The sequence below is a fragment of the Ambystoma mexicanum genome, chromosome 7p (assembly GCF_040938575.1).
Source record: "Ambystoma mexicanum isolate Mex_15411 chromosome 7p, UKY_AmexF1_1, whole genome shotgun sequence".
Lineage (NCBI taxonomy): Eukaryota > Metazoa > Chordata > Amphibia > Caudata > Ambystomatidae > Ambystoma > Ambystoma mexicanum.
This window is the reverse complement of record NC_090939.1, coordinates 157,037,786-157,056,994: the sequence shown is the minus strand read 5'-3', so window position 1 is coordinate 157,056,994 and position 19,209 is coordinate 157,037,786. Positions and strand designations below refer to the sequence as shown.

Here is a 19,209-nt window from a genome sequence, read left to right as displayed (position 1 = left end):
ACCTGTCGAGGCCTGTAAGGGCAAATCACAAGATGTGATTCTGCAGTTTGAACCACCAGCCCAATAAGAAATTAACTTTGCCTCGAGCCATAGAATAACCAATTATTTTGTAACTTACTCTTTGACATAATTATGTTGCCATTTAAAGATTTGTGCTGTGGAAGTTTTTCTTTATCTCGCCGAAAAGTGTTTTAAATCTGCTTCAATGAGTAGTGTGGCACACACGCCTATCCTAGTGCCAACAGACATGCTTGCCGCTCAAATGTTATGCCAGTTTAAAGGATATGTTTTGTTATGAGAATGAATATATAAAAGCAGCTAACAGAATTTGAATGACTTATGAAAAAAGAATAAAGAGTAATGCAAGAGATGATGATTTAACCCTTGAAAAAGTATGTTAACTATAAACATCTGTACTAAAATCAGAATAGCCAACCAGGCATGACCTAACTGCCCCATTAATATTAGTGGGATTCCCCTTCAAAATTTTGTGTTTTGCAAATATTTGCAGGTCAGTCGTGAAAGATGTACTTCCTCCTACCCACTTCTGCTCACCACTCCTCAGATACCACTCAGGGTTACTGTTCGGCCCTTCATCCCCAGCTACACACTTCTTGGTTGCAGACCCACTTGTATTAGAAACAGATTTGTTTTTAGATTTATTGAATGATCGTGCTATAAATAGAAAAATAAATCTACTTGATCTAAATCTAAATGATTTGATTTTACTTTAAGCTCTTGGCGGTGTACACAAGATGTGGGGATGGGGAGTCTGCAAGGCCCAGGTTGCAAGAGTGGGACCTGGGAGGAAAGGTTAGTCGTTCCTTGTTCTGAGGACAATTGCTAAATTGAACCTCAAAATGTTTAACCTACCATGGACGCCAAATACCTCCTGGCTGGAGTGTTTGGGTTGGACTTGCTAGAGCTGACGAGTGTGAGGTGGTTGATCATAAACATTTACGACTCAGCGGGCTCTATGTACACCAAACACATTCATGAAAAGTTGACAAATATTATAACTAGTTTTGATGACTTGAGCCCAATTATCCTTTTAGGAGACTTTAAATCGAGTATTGCATCTAATGAATTTGACACTGACGTACTGCCCCTGGCTGAACTGATGCAAACTAAATATGACAAGAAGGGGAGGGACTGGTCACAATGCCTCACTGGTCTGAACCTTTATATGCTAAACGGCAGGTGCAGGTCTTATTGCCTGGGCAGTAGCATGCAAATAACAGCTAATGCTGCATGTACCGTATACTATATTTTCATGAATCTAATACTATTAGCTGAGGAGGTCGATCTTTGGATCAGTCCCCGCAAGGAGAATGATCACTTCCCACTGTTTGGAATGTTGAATATCAATTCTCCCTGCCTATCGCACTCTACTGAACATGCCCTTCGCCTGCAGTTGAGCCATGCAAACAACAGGCTCATCTGGAACAATAGGACATTGACCAAAGCAAACAGCTTTACCCTATCTCATCCTGTAAATAGTTTATGAGCCCTGCTTTTGCTACTCGTTTTGCCACCACAGCATATCCTTTGGTAGTGGCAGAGATGATCAAATCTGTCAATAAGGCCAGTTCTCATAGGCCTGAGGCGTGTATTTTACCTAAAAGGTTTGACGTTAATATTAGAAACGCTAAGAGACCTCTGCGTCAAGATCTGAGATCCATTGTCAACAAGGTAAGCAAGTCCTAGGGGTTAGCAGAAATGCTGAGCTTTCAGAAACGCACTTAGCGTATTTGGTTAAGGGCCTACCAGCAACAAAATAGGCACAAAAAGTGGAGAGACTTAACTAGAACCATTTTAACAAACAATAACAAACTCTTTTGGGAACTTGCCCGTGACAGATGCCAAACGAAGTGCATCATTTCTGGTGTTAATAAGGAAGATTGGTAGGATTTTCTGTGCCCCAACATTGGAAAGCGATCATATGATCTTGATCTGGATAACTTGGAATCTGCCACCTGGGAGTATAAATTGCCACTGCATGAGATTAGTAAAATTATTTCCTCCCTTAAGCCTTCTCGAGTGCCCGGACCAGATGACGTCAGCAATGCTTTGCTGAGGCTAAATCTAAACTGGTGGGGGGACTTACGGCACAAACTCTTTAAGCATATTTCTGACCTGAATATCCTTCCCAGTACATGACAGGGAAGTATCATAGTACCAATTCACAAAAAGGGTATTAGATTCGACCCTGCAAACTATCATCTACTAGCCATGCTGGACGTTACGTCTAAGGTATTTGCGCAGGTCCTGCTCTTGGAACTTGGCAGTTGGGCCACAGAAAACAATCCAGGACACGTGAAAAAGAAACTATTTGATTTAGATTGGATAACGACAGAGGAGCGAATTAACAATCTAAAAATTGGGGGAACGAAAAGAAAAGACTTCCGAAAATGAGGTGTAGTCGTTAGCTATATAAATAAGTTCCCATCTCCTGCATTGAGGCACGAGTTCATGAGATTTCATTTTAACTTGTGCCCCTCAAAGGAAGTAATATAAAGACGGAAGCCCTACATTGAATGCGACTACACTTGAACCTAGGAAAACAAGTAACTGTTATACTAGTCCTACTGGCACTTTTAAAGGATATTTTAGACCTATTATGGAAGAAGGAAAGGTTATTACCAATTTAGTTTCTGATCAATTAGAGAATGAGTAGAGAACTATGAATTGGAATCAGACTGTTAAGTTTCACTTATCTGCTCTTTCTCTTCTTTTTTCTTCTTTCATGCCTTCTTTTTTTCTCTTTTTTCTATGTTGGGTTACTGTTTTACTAGAGAATAGTATAAAAAATAAAAAGTTTGATTTTGATACTAAAAATTGCTAATAAAAAAAAAACAACACTGTCCCTAAATTTCAGACAGTGTTTACACGTTGAGCTGGAACACTTACCAATTTGTTGACCTTGCCAAACGTGGTACGCTCTACTTGGGAAGTGCAGAAATGGCAAGTTTCTGTAGTTTACATGGATTTCAGCACCGCGTTTGTCACAGTCCTAAGAGCAAGGTTATGGAGGAAATTACTATACTGGGGTATCCCAGCAGGGCTTCTTAAGAATGCTGGTGGCTCTTTACTCAAACACCACTGTTAGGGTAAGACTGGACAGCTTCAGTAAACTATACAGTCAAAACCCTTGTTGGGCTTAAGCAGGGGTGCATTTTAGCACCACTGTTATTTAACTTATATCTGAGTGAACTTTTGGAGGTTCTGAAGAATCGGTCAGCCGAGCCACCCAGATTGGGGATGTATAACATTCCCTGGCTGGGTTATGCAGACGACTTTATTCTTCTTGATGTGACTTGGTGGTGTCTATAGAGCACCTCTGATTGTTTAGTCCAGTCTTGTGCAATCAACGGACTAAGGATAAACCTGACTAAAAACCAAATCTATGACTTTTTGTCCTAAACATATCAATGCTCCAGTCTAGCTAGGTAGAACAAGTGAACGCATATGAATACCTTAGTCTAACAATTGATCATCTATTGAGGTGGGATTCTCACTTGGAGCGGTTGCAGGTCAGAGTTAAATCTATGGTTGGAGGGCTAAAGCTTTTTTCAGCTAAGAACGCCAGGTATTCCCTGATCAGTTTAATTAGACTATGAATACCTAAAGTTCGACCTATGTCATTGTACGGCGCTGTTACCTGGACTCAATTGGTTATGGCAAAACGTACTATGTTGGATTGCACCAGTATACGTTCTCTGCTTATGCTGGCTAATGCTAGTCTAATGGAGCACATACCAATGGAAACAATATTGTACTCGCTGAATTGTGCACGCAGGATTGCTACTGTTAATCTACATGGGAAGATTGTAAACGCTGTTGAAGAATCCCTCCTTTATTTTAATAGACTGAGAGCGTGAAAAGAGCGTGATACACCATCCAGGGAGAACCTTTCCAGATTAACATTTCATTGAGTATGTTATTTTATGAGCAAAAATGTTAATCTCTGCTAATCTCATTTGCTGCTCTCCTTTTGTGACCCTCCAGAAACCTTTTCCACGGTTAACACCACGGTTGGCCATGAGGTGGCTCTGCACTGCTCGAATGCTACACAGGACACAATAACAGTGAGGAGTTGGAAGATAAACACAGGAAAAGGAAATACCTGCTTACTGTCCTTCTCACCTGTTGGGAATAGAACGTTTACAAACTGCAGTAAACACCCATCTTGGAAACCTGGACATCAAATGTCCTCTATATTTATAAACCCTGTGGGACTAACAGATGAAGGAGAGTATGTCTGTGAAACTGCAAGTCCATCTGGAAATTTTAAGAGCCACATCACTTTGAATGTGCAAGGTAAGCAATTCCTGGCACTTGACTGTCTTTCCAAACTTGTATGTTCTCCGAGGTTAAAGTCGAAGATGTAAAGACTTACTAGACATGTGCACACATCCCCATGCACATGATGTAACCATGTCTTGCCTTTAAATTAAGTGGGGAGCAGTACAAAAGTGTTACCCATAATTCTATTATATTATGAATGTCTTTTACTTTCCTTTTTTCAAGTTTGTGCATTGGCCCTGAAACCCTTCGGGGATTCTCTTAAACCTGCATGTAGAGAATACAATTATTTTCAAAGAATGATACATTTTCAATATATATTATCATACCGTCGCAGCTGAGATACAACACATTTGACCCAGAGAGGGGAAATGCTGTTAAAACCCATAGACCTGGACCTAGATGTTATAGGAAAAGTTGGAAATCAGGGACTTGGGGGTGTAACCCCTTTTCTCTGCACACTGGGCCTCCTCACAAGTTGGACGGTAGCACTTAAATGCGAAACTAACAGTATTACCGCCACATTTATGGGCTGGCCCTATCACGAGTTGGGCGCTAGATGTGCTGTTTTACCTCCAGCTTTATTTTAGAGGTGACAATCCCATTTGGCGCACTGTTTTTGGTGTAATTACTGCCGGTTGTATTAGCACACAGTATTTGCACCGAAAATTCCCCATTGGGTCTAATAGACCCAATGGGGAATGGGGATTTACTGTAATGTCCAACCCGGGATTCAGCGGTAATGCCGCCCGATCGGTTGGTGCTAACGCTATTACAGTTGTGCGATATTACAGCCAGGACACCACCCAACTCATGAAGGGGCTGTGAAGACTGGAGGGGGGTGTCTGTACTTCCGCTCTCTATATGGTAGAGGAGAGGCACAGAGGACCCCAGCCAAGATTCTCTATTATTTGTAACGGTGTCGAGCAATCAAGGCCTAGCTTCTCAGGAGGTGATGCAGGCTGGTTCTTAAATACTGTGTAGTCCCCGAACCCCCATTAAGGTTATTACTGAAAACACAGTCTTTATATAATTAATATTCAAAGGTATGTATTCGATCACAATAACGCACTTTGTACTCGGAAATCAACAATGATAAATATATACAATTCTAAAGTGGTACCACCAATGTTATCGAATCTCATTAAAGTGCATAAACTGTACGGTTAAAATGTCACACAGATCAATAACGAGGAAACCAGCAATAGAGATAGGAAGGAACGTAAGATGGTTGAAACAATAGGCAGAATACTGGCCCCTACCGATCGATACAGTTCTGTGTGGAGATCCCCCCACCTGGGCAACCTGTAAAATAAAGATATATAGCACAAGCCCAGTCCATATACTATTCAATAGCCTTATTTCCTCCTATTAAGGTTTTACCCCCCCAATGTACCTGGTGGAGTAGAGTTCTTTGAAGACGCGTCAAAGGATCCTTCTTGAGTGACTCCCTTTAAAGCAGGAGGCGTTGAAGATGGTGAACTTGTCATTGACGGCGGCGATGAGAAGTTCAAGGGTGCCGAGACCCCGATGTCGATCCAGGCGGTGCTCGTCAGTGACGTCCTGCGAGGATGAGGTGTGCGGGGCACCTCGGCGACGGATTGTTCAGGACCGCAAGGAGTTTCAGAAGAACTGTGGCCCAACAAGGGCGTCGAGTCGTCAAAGCCTTTGTTGACTTCAGGTGGCGGGAAACCCACCGGCGGATTCTCCTCGGTGCGTTGGTCATCCACGACTTTCTCCGGCGGGACAAAGCGGTCGACGTTGCGGACAAGGGAGTCCTTGGATTCAAATGTTCTTAGCCAAAGGAGCGGGCGGCTCCGGTCATCGGCGGCACGGCGTCAAGTGCTCTCCACGGCTGGGCAACACAACTTCGATGGGCCTCCAGCAGTTACACAAACCTGCGAACCCTGGTCGACGGCAATAGACTTCAACAGCGGCGAAGTCCAGGTGCTTTGCTTCGTTCTCCTCAGCGTTCCCGTCTCGGGTCAGCAGCCTTTCGAGGGTCTGACTTCCAGGGAGCTTTGGCGAAGGTTAGAGGTGCTCGATGGTCCCTCAGAGCACAGGAAGAGGGCGCCTTACCAGGTCCTCTCTCGGATCAGTCCTTGACGAGTTCGGCAGCTTTCAGATCAGGTCGAAGCAAATGCAACAGCAAGTCTTCTTCTTCCAGCTGGGCGTCGAGGCTCAGCAGTTCCAGTTACTCTTCAAGTGTAGACAGAGCTTCTGAACAATTTCCAGTGGTGAGAGGTCCCCAGATATACTATCTTGTCTCTCATCCACACTACCGGGTCACTCTCAGCAGCCAATCATACAGAAGGGCATTCATGCAGTCAGTCAGCCAATCAGGCACACAGTGCATTCAGGCCATCCTCCTCCCTCTCAGACACTCACAACAAGGAATGTGGATTGGGACGAGTACCCGGCTGCATTCAGGCCAGTTTCGGGCAGGGCGGTCTCAGTCTTTGTCTCTCATACCAGAAACCAGACAGCCACAACAAGAAGTGCACATTGGTCACACACTCCATTCACCCAGGTCCCACCCACAGGGCGTACCCACAACATACAGTCACTGGGAAGGCTCCAGTCAGTCTGGACTGGACTTCACAACAACACCATATATGGAACTTCCACCCAACAGCCAGTCAGGGGGAAGGGACAGAGTCAGAGCTTCCCAGGACTTTGGGAAAACAAGGTAATAGGTAATAGAAAGCAAGAGGCCACAGGGGCCATCTTGTTTTCCATCAGGAATCAACTGATTCCAATGGCAGGGCTTGGGGATCCCAAAATGGAGGATACTCAGCGCACCTGTCAAATTCAGCATGGAGCTGCCACCAGCCCATACCCTGCTCTGTGGGCCACCCACAGGTGCCCAAAAACATACACTAGGGGCACAGGGTTGTACCCCCACTCATGGGTGCCATAAGGGTATCCCACGAGTCCGTTCCCCAAACCAAAAGAGAGAGAGCTGCACCGCCAGGAGTCCCACATGAACTCCTGCGCGGAAAATACGACAGAACACACGATAAAAAGGCAGTAAAGGACAAGGATACGGAGGCCCTGTCCCTCCGATGCATTTCCAGCATCACAGTCGCCCCCCCCAGACTGAGGTGGAGGGTGCCTGATCTCCCACGGGATAGACACCCTCATCCAGGCTGTCAACATATCTTCTGGAAAGGCCATCTGCATTATCGTGACTCTTCCCTAGTCTGTGCTCTATGGTGAAGTCTAGCCCTTGCAGGCTAATGGACCACCTGAGCAGTTTCGGGTTTTCACCCTTCATCTGCATAAGCCACTTCAGGGGCTTATGATCTGTTTGGACCTTGAAGGTAGACCCCGTAAGGTAGAGCCTAAAACGCCTAGGGCTCCAAACTATACTGAAACAATCCTTCTCAACAGTAGCCCACCTAAGTTCTCTACCCTTGTGTTGTCTACTGATGAAGATGATAGGATGTTCCCTCCCTTTGTCATCTAACTGGGACAAGATAGCTCCAATTCCGGTTTCACAGGCATCCGTCTGGACGATAAAGGGTCGGCTGTAGTCAGGCGCACACAACACAGGTGCCCTACACAGACTTTCTTTCAAGCCATCAAAGGCCCTCTGACAGTCTTCTGTCCAATTAACCTTCCTAGGTTGTTTGGGGGAAGTCAGAGCTGTCAGTGGTGCAGCTATGGTTCCATAGTCCACCATGAAATTGCGATAATACCCAGTGAGACCCAAGAAGGCTCTCACCTGGGTTTGAGTAGTGGGAGTCTCCCAGTCCTGTACATCCTGTACCTTACTGGGGAGGGGTTGGATTTGACCCCCTCCTACCTCATGACCAAGATGTGACTTTCCCCTGAGCTATCTGGCACTTGGTGGCCTTTATAGTGAGTCTAGCCCTTTTCAAGGTCTGCCACACCTTACCCAGATGTGTCAAATGGTCTTCCCAAGTGGAACTGTAGACGGCAATGTCGTCTAAATAAGCCACAGAAAAGGCTTCCAGCCCACTGAGAGCATGATTGACCAATCTCTGGAAGGTTGCAGGGGCATTCTTCAACCCAAAAGGCATGACCCTAAACTGGTAGAGTCCCTCTGGTGTTGAGAACACCGTCTTTTCCTTGGCATGGTCCGTCAGAGCTATTTGCCAATAGCCTGAGGTGAGGTCAAAGGTGATCACAAATTTGGCAGCACCTATGGTGTCCACGAGCTCATCGGCCCTGGCCAATGGGTGCTTGTCAGTTTTGGTGACAGCATTGACTCCTCAGTAGTCCACACAGAACCTCCAATCCTTGGTACCTGTCTGGGAACTTGCCTTGGGGACAAGGACCACGGGACTGGACCAGGGACTGGTTGAGGGTTCAATAACACCCAGATCCAACATCTTGGCGACCTCAGCCTGGATGTCGTTCTTAACAGCGTCTGACATACGGTAGCTCCTGCTTTTGACAGGCACGCTGTCACCAGTGTCAATCTCGTGCTTACACCACGGTGTAAGGTCTGGTGTCAGCGAAAACAGAGAGGCATACTGCTGGAGCAAAGTCCTGCAGGCCCTCTGCAGCTCTGTTGTCAAATCTGGAGAGAGATTCACTCCCTCCACTGAGCCATCCTGAGGGTTGCTATACAGCAAATCAGGAAGGGACTCACTCTCATCCTCTTCTTGATCTGAAGCCAGCAAGAGACATGAGACTTCGGCTCGCCTGTGGAAAGGCTTGAGCCTATTAACATGGAATACCAGAGGGGCTACTCCTAGGATTCCCATGTCAACCAGATAATTGACCTTACCCATCTTGGAGATTATCCTGAAGGGTCCAGTCCATTTATCTGCCAATGCCCGAGGCTTGGTTGGCTCCATCACGAGGACCTCCTGTCCCGGAGTCCAATCCTCTTGCGATGCTTTAAGGTCATGCCAGTATTTGTTCAATTCCTGGCTGGCCTTGAGATTCGCTGTTGCCTGACCCATCATCTGTGTCATCCTCCGTCTGAGGCCTAACACATAGTCCCCCACTTGCTTGGCGGGACCTGGAGGAGTGGCTTCCAAACCTTCTCTGATCAAGGCAAGGGGCCCCCTCACGGGATGTCCAAAGAGTAACTCAAAGGTGCTGAAACCAACACCCTCTTGAGGTACCTCTCTGTAAGCAAACAGCAGGCATGGCAGGAGGAGATCCCTATTCCTCCTTAGGGGCTCTTCCAAAGCACCTAGCATGCCCTTGTGAGTTTTATTAAATCTCACAACCAGACCATTGGTCTGGGGATGGTAAGAGGTGGAGAACTTATAGGTTACTCTGCACTCTTTCCACATGGTCTTCATGTAACTAGACATGAAGTTGGATCCTCGGTGAGAGACAACCTCCTTGGGGAATCCAACATGGGTGAAAATGCCCAGTAGAACCCTGGCAACCACCTTGGCAGTTACAGTCCGAAGGGGTATAGCTTCAGGGTACTTGGTGGCATGATCTACCAAAACCAGGATGAACCGATCTCCACCTGAAGTGGGAGGGTCCAGGGGACTGACAATGTTGATACCCACCCACTCAAATGGTGTACCAACCACTGGCAATGGCTGCAGTGGGGCAATGACACTGCCTCCAGTCTTGCCAGACAACTGACAAGTTGGGCAGATCCTGCAGTGGGATTCCACTTCTACTCCCATCCGAGGCCAGTAGAAATGGGCAGAGAGCCTCTGCTTAGACTTCTTGGTACCAAGATGACCAGCTAAGGGCACCTCATGCTATAACAAGGGGGTTGTCCTACCCTCTGTAAATCTAAGCAGTGTACGAAGGAAATTAAGTGTACACTGGTTTATACTGACCCTAATGGGAGCACATATCATTCTGGGCAACCATTGAGTGAAGTAACATACTTGCTGATGCTAAACACATGACTCAAAAAATATAAAACGAATTTTAAATGTTTCATTTAGCTTTCTATTGTAAGCTTTTTTACTTTTTTGTGCAGCAATTCAAAGTTATTTCTTTGCATAACAATCCATGATGTCCATTCATGAAATAACATACATAGTTGAAAATTCACTGTAGATAAATAGTTGTGAATGACATGAGATGTGGATTAATCATTTATACATGTGAACAACATCTTAAAAATAAAGTGTCCCATGACATTGGAAAAAAGGAACACACTATGAGAGTGTGAGTGAAGGAGATGGTAAATCTAGGTCTCCTATGCCCGGCTAAAGTCTGACCTTATATTCGGTCACCTCATGCGCCAACTGCAGTAGGAAGAGCCTGTAAACCTGGGGTACCACCAACCACTTGAGGGCACCAGGTTCAGGCTTAGTGGGCTCACTAACAAGGAGCTCACCCTCCAATAAATCCGGAATGTCCTAGGCACTTCTCCTTGTGCGTGGGACAGGGCCTGGATCCCCAGACCCGAGAGAGAGAGAGAGAGAGGGGCACCCTCTCTGTCCTTTACAGAAGTCTGCCCGGGAGGGTCCCCCTTCAGCTAACAAGCATTGAAGATCGGGATGATCCTCCGGGTTGAAAACCTCCCCACAGGAGAGTCTTCTGGCTCTTCTCCCACAGGAGTTGCGACAGGGTTTACCACTGGACCCAGCCCGTCCTGAGCATTGATCCCAATGGGTGCTGAAGGAACAACAGGAAGAGAAGGAGCTCCCTCCACGGAGGTGGCCTTCTTGTTCTTCCTTCATCTTGCCTTAGGCCGCGCTTTTGGCTCGGGTACCTGACTCACAGCCAGACCCGGGGTCACCTGTGACCTAGTGACCGCAGCAGCAGTCATGGGAAGACCATCTGGGATCAATCCCAACTCTACTAGATCATTACCTAACAGAATGTTAGCAGGGACATTGTCCTGAACCAGGACAGGAAGCTTTGCCATCTTGTCTCCAATTACGAGTGTGACTAAGGCTACAGGCGATAATTTGGGAGGCCCACCAGCTAACTTGGTGGTTCTCAGAGGAGCACCTACATAGTCCTCTGGCTCGAGCAGGCTCCTGTCCACCAATGTCATGCTTGCCCCAGTGTCTCTCAAACCAGTAGAAGGCTGGCCATTCAGGAGGACACTTCTCAAAAACCTACGGGTGTTCTGTGGGATAGTCCCCAGTACTTCCGCGTACTGGTCCCAGGCCTCAAGGGACACTAAGGAAATCTCTACAGGAGCACCAAATGTGATCCCTGTAGAGGATAGGAGGACAGTGGCCTCCACCTCAGACATGGGGTAAGGGTAGGCCAGGCTGACAGCCTGTACTCCAAGTGCCTTACCTTTACACTTGGAGTCACCCCTCTTGTGATCCAGAGCCCCACAATCCCAACAAGTGCCGGGAGTGCGGGGTACGGTACTGGAACCACTGGGAGCCTGCTTTGCAGCAGGTAGACGACTACTCTTATTCCCACCCACAGCTGACTTATCCCCACTAGATTTTTGAGTTTTAGGAGAGGAGGGTTTAGGTTTACCCGACTGTGACTGTTTTGGGACTCCTCAGCTTTCTGAGAGGCCCCCTTTTCTTTGTCCTTGTCCTTCCCACTTGAGTCCTTAGGGGACACCCGGTGGAAGACCCACTTGTCAGCCAGCCTAGCCAGCTTAAAGGGATCCAAAATGTTCTGGTCAGCAACATACTGACGCAGCTCCGGTGAACAGGCTTCAGAAAAATGCTCAAAAAACAATAGGTGGGACAATTCAACAAAAGTTTTCACCTTGTAACCATCAATCCACCCCATCATGTTCATGTGTGCAGCACTCAACCAGTCAACCCAAGACACATTCTCTCTTTTCTTAAAATCCCTGAACCATTAAAGGTATTGGGTAGGTGTCTTGCCAAACTTGGCAATTAAAGCAGACTTCATACACTCATATTGACCCCTGTCTTCCACACTCAGCTTCAGAATACAGTCATACCCAGTCTGAGGCACTCTGCTTAACAAACACTTAGCCCAATCTCTTTTGTCAACATCATGAATTGCACAAGCCATTTCAAACGATTCAATCCATTGGAGGATATCAGAACCCTCCACAAACATACCAACCAAATCTTTCATAAACTTGGTGGCTGGGGACCTGCCATTCTCAACTGGTTTAGCTGAAGTCTCCACTCTAGCTTTCTCTAGCTGGATTCTTTGGTGCTCATTGTCCCTATCTTTGAGTATCACTTGCTGTGCCAACTCCTCTTTCTTCAACTCAGCTTCAGTTGCCAACTGTTTGTATTGAAAGGCTAACTGTTCCCGTTGTAGCTCCAATTTAAAAAGTTCAATCTTCAGGGCTTCCACCTGAAGAGCAGTGCTGGGGTTCGGAACAGAGGCAGCAGGAATGGTGGCATTCCCAGAAACAGATTCAGTAGTACCCCCAGGGGCAGAGTCCTCATTGGTTGCATTCCCCCCCTCATCAAGAGTTTCACCATCAGTCTGGTAGTCCACCAGGGCAGCTATCAGCTCAGCCCTAGACTTATCCACAAAGTCTAACTCCCTGGCTTCACAAGCACTCTGGAGAGCCTCTAAGCTCATCCTAGTCAATTTACCATTTGCAATAGACTCCATTCCTTTTAATGCAGTTATTTTGTACACAACCAAACCTTAATTTAATAAAGTGCAGATATTTTGTAAGTGGCACGGTTATACACTGATTCTTAAAACCATAAGCATCCCACCGCTGCCACCAGTGTGAAGACTGGAGGGGGGTGTCTGTACTTCCGCTCTCTATATGGTAGAGGAGAGGCACAGAGGACCCCAGCCAAGATTCTCTATTATTGGTAACATAGTCGAGCAATCAAGGCCTAGCTTCTCAGGAGGTGATGCAGGCTGGTTCTTTAGAACAGTGTAGTCCCCGAACCCTCACAAAGGAATGTCCACATACTGTATTACTGAAAACACAGTCTTTATATAATTAATATTCAAAGGAATGTACACGATCACAATAACACACTTTGTACTCGGAAATCAACAATGATAAATATATACAATTCTAAAGTGACACCAACAATGTTATCGAATCTCATTAAAGTGCATCAACTGTACAGTTAAAATGTCACACAGATCAATAACGAGGAAACCAGCAATAGAGATAGGAAGGAATGTAAGATGGTTGAAACAATAGGCAGAATACCGGCTCCTACTGATCGACACAGTTCTGTGTGGAGATCCCCCCACCTGGGCAACCTGTAAAATAAAGATATATGGCACAAGCCCAGTCCATGTATTGTTCAATAGCCATATTTCCTCCTATTAAGGTTTTACCCCCCAATGTACCTGGTCGAGTAGAGTTCTTCGAAGACGCGTCATAGGATCCTTCTTGAGTGACTCCCTTTAAAGCAGGAGCCACGGATCGTCGAGAGGCGTTGAAGATGGTGAACCTGTCATTGACGGCAGCGATGAGAAGTTCAAGGGTGCCGAGACCCCGATGTCGGTCAGTGACATCCTGCGAGGATGAGGTGTGCGGGGCACCTCGGCGACAGTTTGTTCAGGACAGCAAAGAGTTTCAGAAGAACTGTGGCCCAACAAGGGCGTTGAGTCGTCGAAGCCTTTGTGGCCTTCAGGTGGTGGGAAACCCACCAGCGGATTCTCCTCGGCACGTTGGTGGTCCTTGACTTTCTCCGGCGGGACAAAACGGTCGACGTTGTGGACAAGTCCTTGACGAGTTCGGCAGCTTTCAGATCAGGTCAAAGCAAATGCAACAGCAAGTATTTTTCTTTCAGCTGGGCATCGAGGGTCAGCAGTTCCAGTTACTCTTCAAGTGTAGACACAGCTTCTGAACAATTTCCAGTGGTGAGAGGTCCCCAGATATACTATCTTGTCTCTCATCCACACTGCCGGGTCACTCTCAGCAGCCAATCATACAGAAGGGCATTCATGCAGTCAGTCAGCCAATCAGGCACACAGTGCATTCAGGCCATCCTCCTCCCTCTCAGACACTCAGAACAAGGAATGTGGATTGGGACGAGTACCAGGCCATTCAACACTACACACTGCATTCAGGCCAGTTTTGGGCAGGGCTGTCTCAGTCTTTGTCTCTCATACCAGAAACCAGACAGCCACGAAAAGAAGTGCATATTGGTCACACACTCCATTCACACAGGTCCCACCCACAGGGCGTACCCACAACATACAGTCACTGGGAAGGCTCCAGTCAGTCTGGACTAGACTTCACAACAACACCATATATGGAACTTCCACCCAACAGCCAGTCAGGGGGAAGGGACAGAGTCAAGGCTTCCCAGGACTTTGGGAAAACAAGGTAATAGGTAATAGAAAGCAAGAGGCCACAGGGGCCATCTTGTTTTCCATCAGGAATCAACTGATTCCAATGGCAGGGCCTGGGGATCCCAAAATGGAGGATACTCAGGGCACCTGTCAAATTCAGCATTGAGCTGCCACCAGCCCATACCCTGCTCTGCGGGCCACCCACAGGTGCCCAAAAACATACACTAGGGGCACAAGGTTGTACCCCCACCCATGGGTGCCATAAGGGTATCCCACGGGTCCGTTCTCCAAACCAAAAGAGAGAGAGCTGCACCGCCAGGAGTCCCACATGAACTGCGTGGAAAATACGACAGAACACCCGATAAAAAGGCAGTAAAGGACAAGGATACGGAGGCCATGTCCCTCTGATGCATTTCCAGCATCACAGGGGCCCTGTGTATGGAAGGGTTTGTCAGCTGGATATGTAACAGTAGAGTTTACTGCCCTGCAGTGATCTGCTTTTCAGTCTTATTCCCCACATCCCTATCACAGCCATGACTAATATAGTTTGTCATCATATGCTTATTTATAAATCTCTTATATATTTATAATTCCAGTGCTTCCAATTGTCCATTACTTGTTCAGAAAGGAATATAGAAATCAAAATCAGTAGCCATATTAAGGTCCATATGGCTCGTTAATGAATTATGCACTAAACATGACATGCACCCCATATGGTGAGTGATAGTGGAGTTCTACTTATGTGTATCTTCTTTCTCTTAGTGTAGAATATTGTATTTATTATTTACATGTATTGTCCATAGCATTAACTTAGAGGGAGGTTGCCTTAGGTCTCATATGATCTTCAGTAAGAAACATAACACAAAGCAGCAAGTAAATACTGAAAGGCCCCGAACAGGAGCAAATCCCAGAGCTCTACTAGAACTTGCGTATAGGTTGCATCGTAAACCAGGTCCATGTTCAGAGAGGCCTTTAGAATATAGTTTAACAAATGAACGGGAAGTCAGAATCCGAGATTTAGAAATCCTCTTAAATTAGGAGCTAAATAGCTTTGCAGGGTTTTTGGGCCCTCTGGGTTCAGACTGCATCCATTCTGTGGCAGAGGAACCCCCTGCAGTTTCGTTCTTTAAAGTGTACTTGTCACCTAGTGGTAAAGAGAAACCTCAATGCCCTTATTTTTGTCCTGTTCTAGCTAAACCAAATGCTAAATTGGAAGTTATACGATCCCTAAACCGGATAACCAATAACAAATAAAAGGAAAAAAAGACAGATACAACTAATTAACCTTTTTGAAGTGCAATTCTATAAACTCTTAAGGTGAGTGGCCCAACTTAGGCCAAATGAATAATGGTATGATGTTTCTAAGATTGCATTATACTATTTGTCAGTTGCCCATTAGTGACTACCTGTTTATGTGTTATGAATCTTATTATACTACATCATTGTTAATTTTTATCATCGCAGACACACTTCTGAAGAGCCTTCTGATTTTTAAGAAGGTGAAACACGTGTAGAGAGTTACTTCATGGAATAAACTATATTTGCTAATTATTGAATGTGTAAACTGATCATTTTGGATCTCATCTTGGAGAAACTAAACTGTGAAACTGAAACTATGAATCAGTTGGCGCATGTAGGAAAATACCACTTGTAAGAAAGATCTCTGTTCTATTCCTACAGTCAAAATAGAGGTATAGACCTGTGCAGACAACTGAAACAAATTCATAAGGAGTTGGATTCGCCCAATTGGATTTTCTTGATTGTATTTATTGCAAAAAAAGTAGAAAACGTTGGTTTGTCTCAAGTTAGTTTATTGCATTCTTAAGTCAATGTTGACGCATGTTTCGGCCACAAGGCCTTTTTCAAAACAGGGTTGAATATTTCCAAACATGGTTTTAATCATACATAACGCCAAATATTATAAACATATGAGCATTGTGCACTTGCAACATCATTACACAGTTTAGACAGAGATTAAGGATTGGTGGTCAGGAGGATTCATTAGGAGAAAGAGAGAGTGCCATTCAACATTAGTTATCGGCTTTGTTGCACATTCCAAAATACACTCATGAAAAATGTTCAGTTTTATATATATACAAATTGATTGTGTTAGTGATCTTTTTCTCTATTAGCTGATTACATATTGTATATTGATACCAATGTATGTATACCAATTTTAGTTCCTAATGTAATTTGTCGATCTAATTTCTGTTATGATTGAAGGATGTGTACCAAATGCTCATTATTAATACATTCGTTTTTGCCCCCCATACAGTGACACCATGATTTCACTAATATTCATGCCTTTTATGTGTAGACTGTGTTATTATGTTGCCTAGGGTGGTGTCCTTAGAAGGGCTGGTACGGACATTATTAGGATGGTTTCAGAATGTCCATTCTGGCAAGCCTCAAGCTGTTAGAGTTGATATATTTACTCAATTCAAGCTGATGCGGCGTGTTGGGTCCTGTATGGCTTTCCACTCTTGGACCTTGTTATCAATGCACATTTGACTTAGGGTCTTAGTAGTTTTAGTAGATTCACATGAATGCTACACTAAAGTATTGTGCCAGTTGTTTCCTGAATCCGTGATGGTAGATCTGCCACCCATGAGCCTGCAACATATTCAGCAGCGTATGAAGGACAGTTGTCCCTGCTTGAATGCTAAGAAGACTGAGATCTTCTCTTTTAGTAAAACCTAAAGCAACTTCGAAATTCTGTCTCTTCTAGCAGTGTAACTCTATGTATTGGAAGGTGAAATACCAGGAGTCATCATGGATGATGCCAGGTTCCTTCAAACCCAAATAGTGATGGCTTAAATAGTTGTTATTTTCAATCTTCTTGTTCAAAAACAATTTTGATCCTGATGGTGTTAAAACATAGTAGCACTGTAATAGGAGTGACTATCAACCTTGCATCTTGACTACTACAGAGTATTTGTGCATGACTTCCACTTATGTGTTAGCATTACATTCTGATCGATAAGAATTGTGGTAAACTCTGTTTGACTGCGCTCAGGATTAGCGATAATGCTTGGACTGCTGCTATGGTAGGTGCATGAAGGCTACCCCACTGCCCACAGGCATATATGAGATCATTACTGCACAATGTCTCATCCGCAGGCACCTAATAAATGTGTACATATGGCTTTTTAGTTGGTTGTCGGAGACGGGACAAAAACAACAGTTCGGTCAAATGAATATTGGTGAAAATAAGGGTATGTCGCTGTTGCATTTTCACAATGGTTCCTTTATTCCAATAATCATGGGTTGTACTCAAATGATACAGATGCCCTGGTGCCAACACGTGTTTCAACCGTCCACCGATCTTTCTCAAGGATGGGATAAGTTAAATTGCTTGAGCAACATTCCATAAATATGATGGGGATTCCCCCCTCAGTGAATATGGGAGACAATATCCTCATGTTGTGATCAATAATTCACTTCAGTTCAAAATAAGATGCTTGTTGGCTCTTGAATCCTTATAGAAGAATTGGAGACAGACCTTTTCAGGTTTCCGCTGTACTTAGTATTTGATCTCCTAGGTAGGGAGCAACCTCATCCCTGATGGGTTTCCTCGTGTGCGTCTGAGTACAACCTATGATTATTGGAATGATTATTGGAATAAAAGTAACAATTGTGAAAATGCAACAGTGACAAACCCTTATTAACAACAATATTCCTTTGACCGAACTGTTGTTTTTGTCCCTTGTCCGACAACCAGCTAAACATACATATATACACATTTACTAGGGACATGCGCATGAGACATGGTGCAGTTATTATCTCATTAAATTCCAATTGTTTTCTTAATAAAAAAGGGGTCTGGGTCTCAATTGAAAAGGGCTTTGCACTGCCTGCCAACAGCTAATAGGATTAGATTTAGGATAGTCTTCTTGGTTCCTGAGTGTATACATAAGTCTGTCTCAAAATCTGCATTGGGAATTGTGTGGCTATGAGCCATCGTAGGCCCTCCGGTCGCACTAACTACACTATAAGTGACCTACTTGACTCTATTAACCATAGAGGGTGATTAAGTATAGTCTACAAGACAGCTAGACAATGGAATTATGTTATCTGCCATCTACAAGAAGATGGCCAGGGATAGACTGATTTGCCTGAACAGCTTAGGTAGAATGCCTGTATGGCTTAAGTAATGGCAATAAAATGGAGGCATTGATGCAGGAGATGTTGTACATTGTGTTGTGTTGTCTGTGCGTGCGTGTCTGTGCACACCACACCAGTGTTCATCGTACATCTCAGGATCGTTGGAGTGTCAGTGCTGCACAGCTGAAAGTAAAGAAGCCCTGCTGAGAAGTCATTGTACTGTCCTAATAATCTATAGTAGTACAGAGAAATAAATACCAATGGCACCCTGGAGGTGATGATGATGGGCTGTCTTCCAATCGGGGAGCTTGGAATGTGGGCCTAATGTTACGGTATCAGCCTGCCCTACGAGCCCAATGCACAGTGGGAAACCTTACCTCCAGGGCTCTGCCACTGCCCTCCAGTTACTCATGCTCCCTGCCATTTATCCACTTACCGCTTCCCTCAACATCCCCATCCATCTACTGCCTTCAGGCCTCATGACACATCCTTTGCAATGGCTATCATGAAAAGGGAGAAGGGACTACAAACAGTGTCCTTCCCCCTTTTCGATTGAGTACATTTTTTTGACAATTTATTTAACTTGTGAAACAGTTACTGTGCCTGCATGCTGGGGTGCAAATAGCTATAACCTCGGTAGGTGTAATTACCACATTGTGA

At 45.1% G+C, this 19,209-nt stretch overlaps 1 protein-coding gene across 1 annotated transcript in view; it reads left to right on the top strand.

Moving 5' to 3' along the window:
- The window catches only part of LOC138525775 (cell surface glycoprotein CD200 receptor 1-A-like), a 273,977-nt gene that overhangs the window by 210,840 nt on the left and 43,928 nt on the right, over positions 1-19,209 (top strand). The window contains exon 3 of the mRNA XM_069635975.1: positions 4,009-4,320. Coding sequence (XP_069492076.1) covers positions 4,009-4,320 — 312 coding nt within the window. The remainder of the gene's footprint in view (positions 1-4,008; positions 4,321-19,209) is intronic.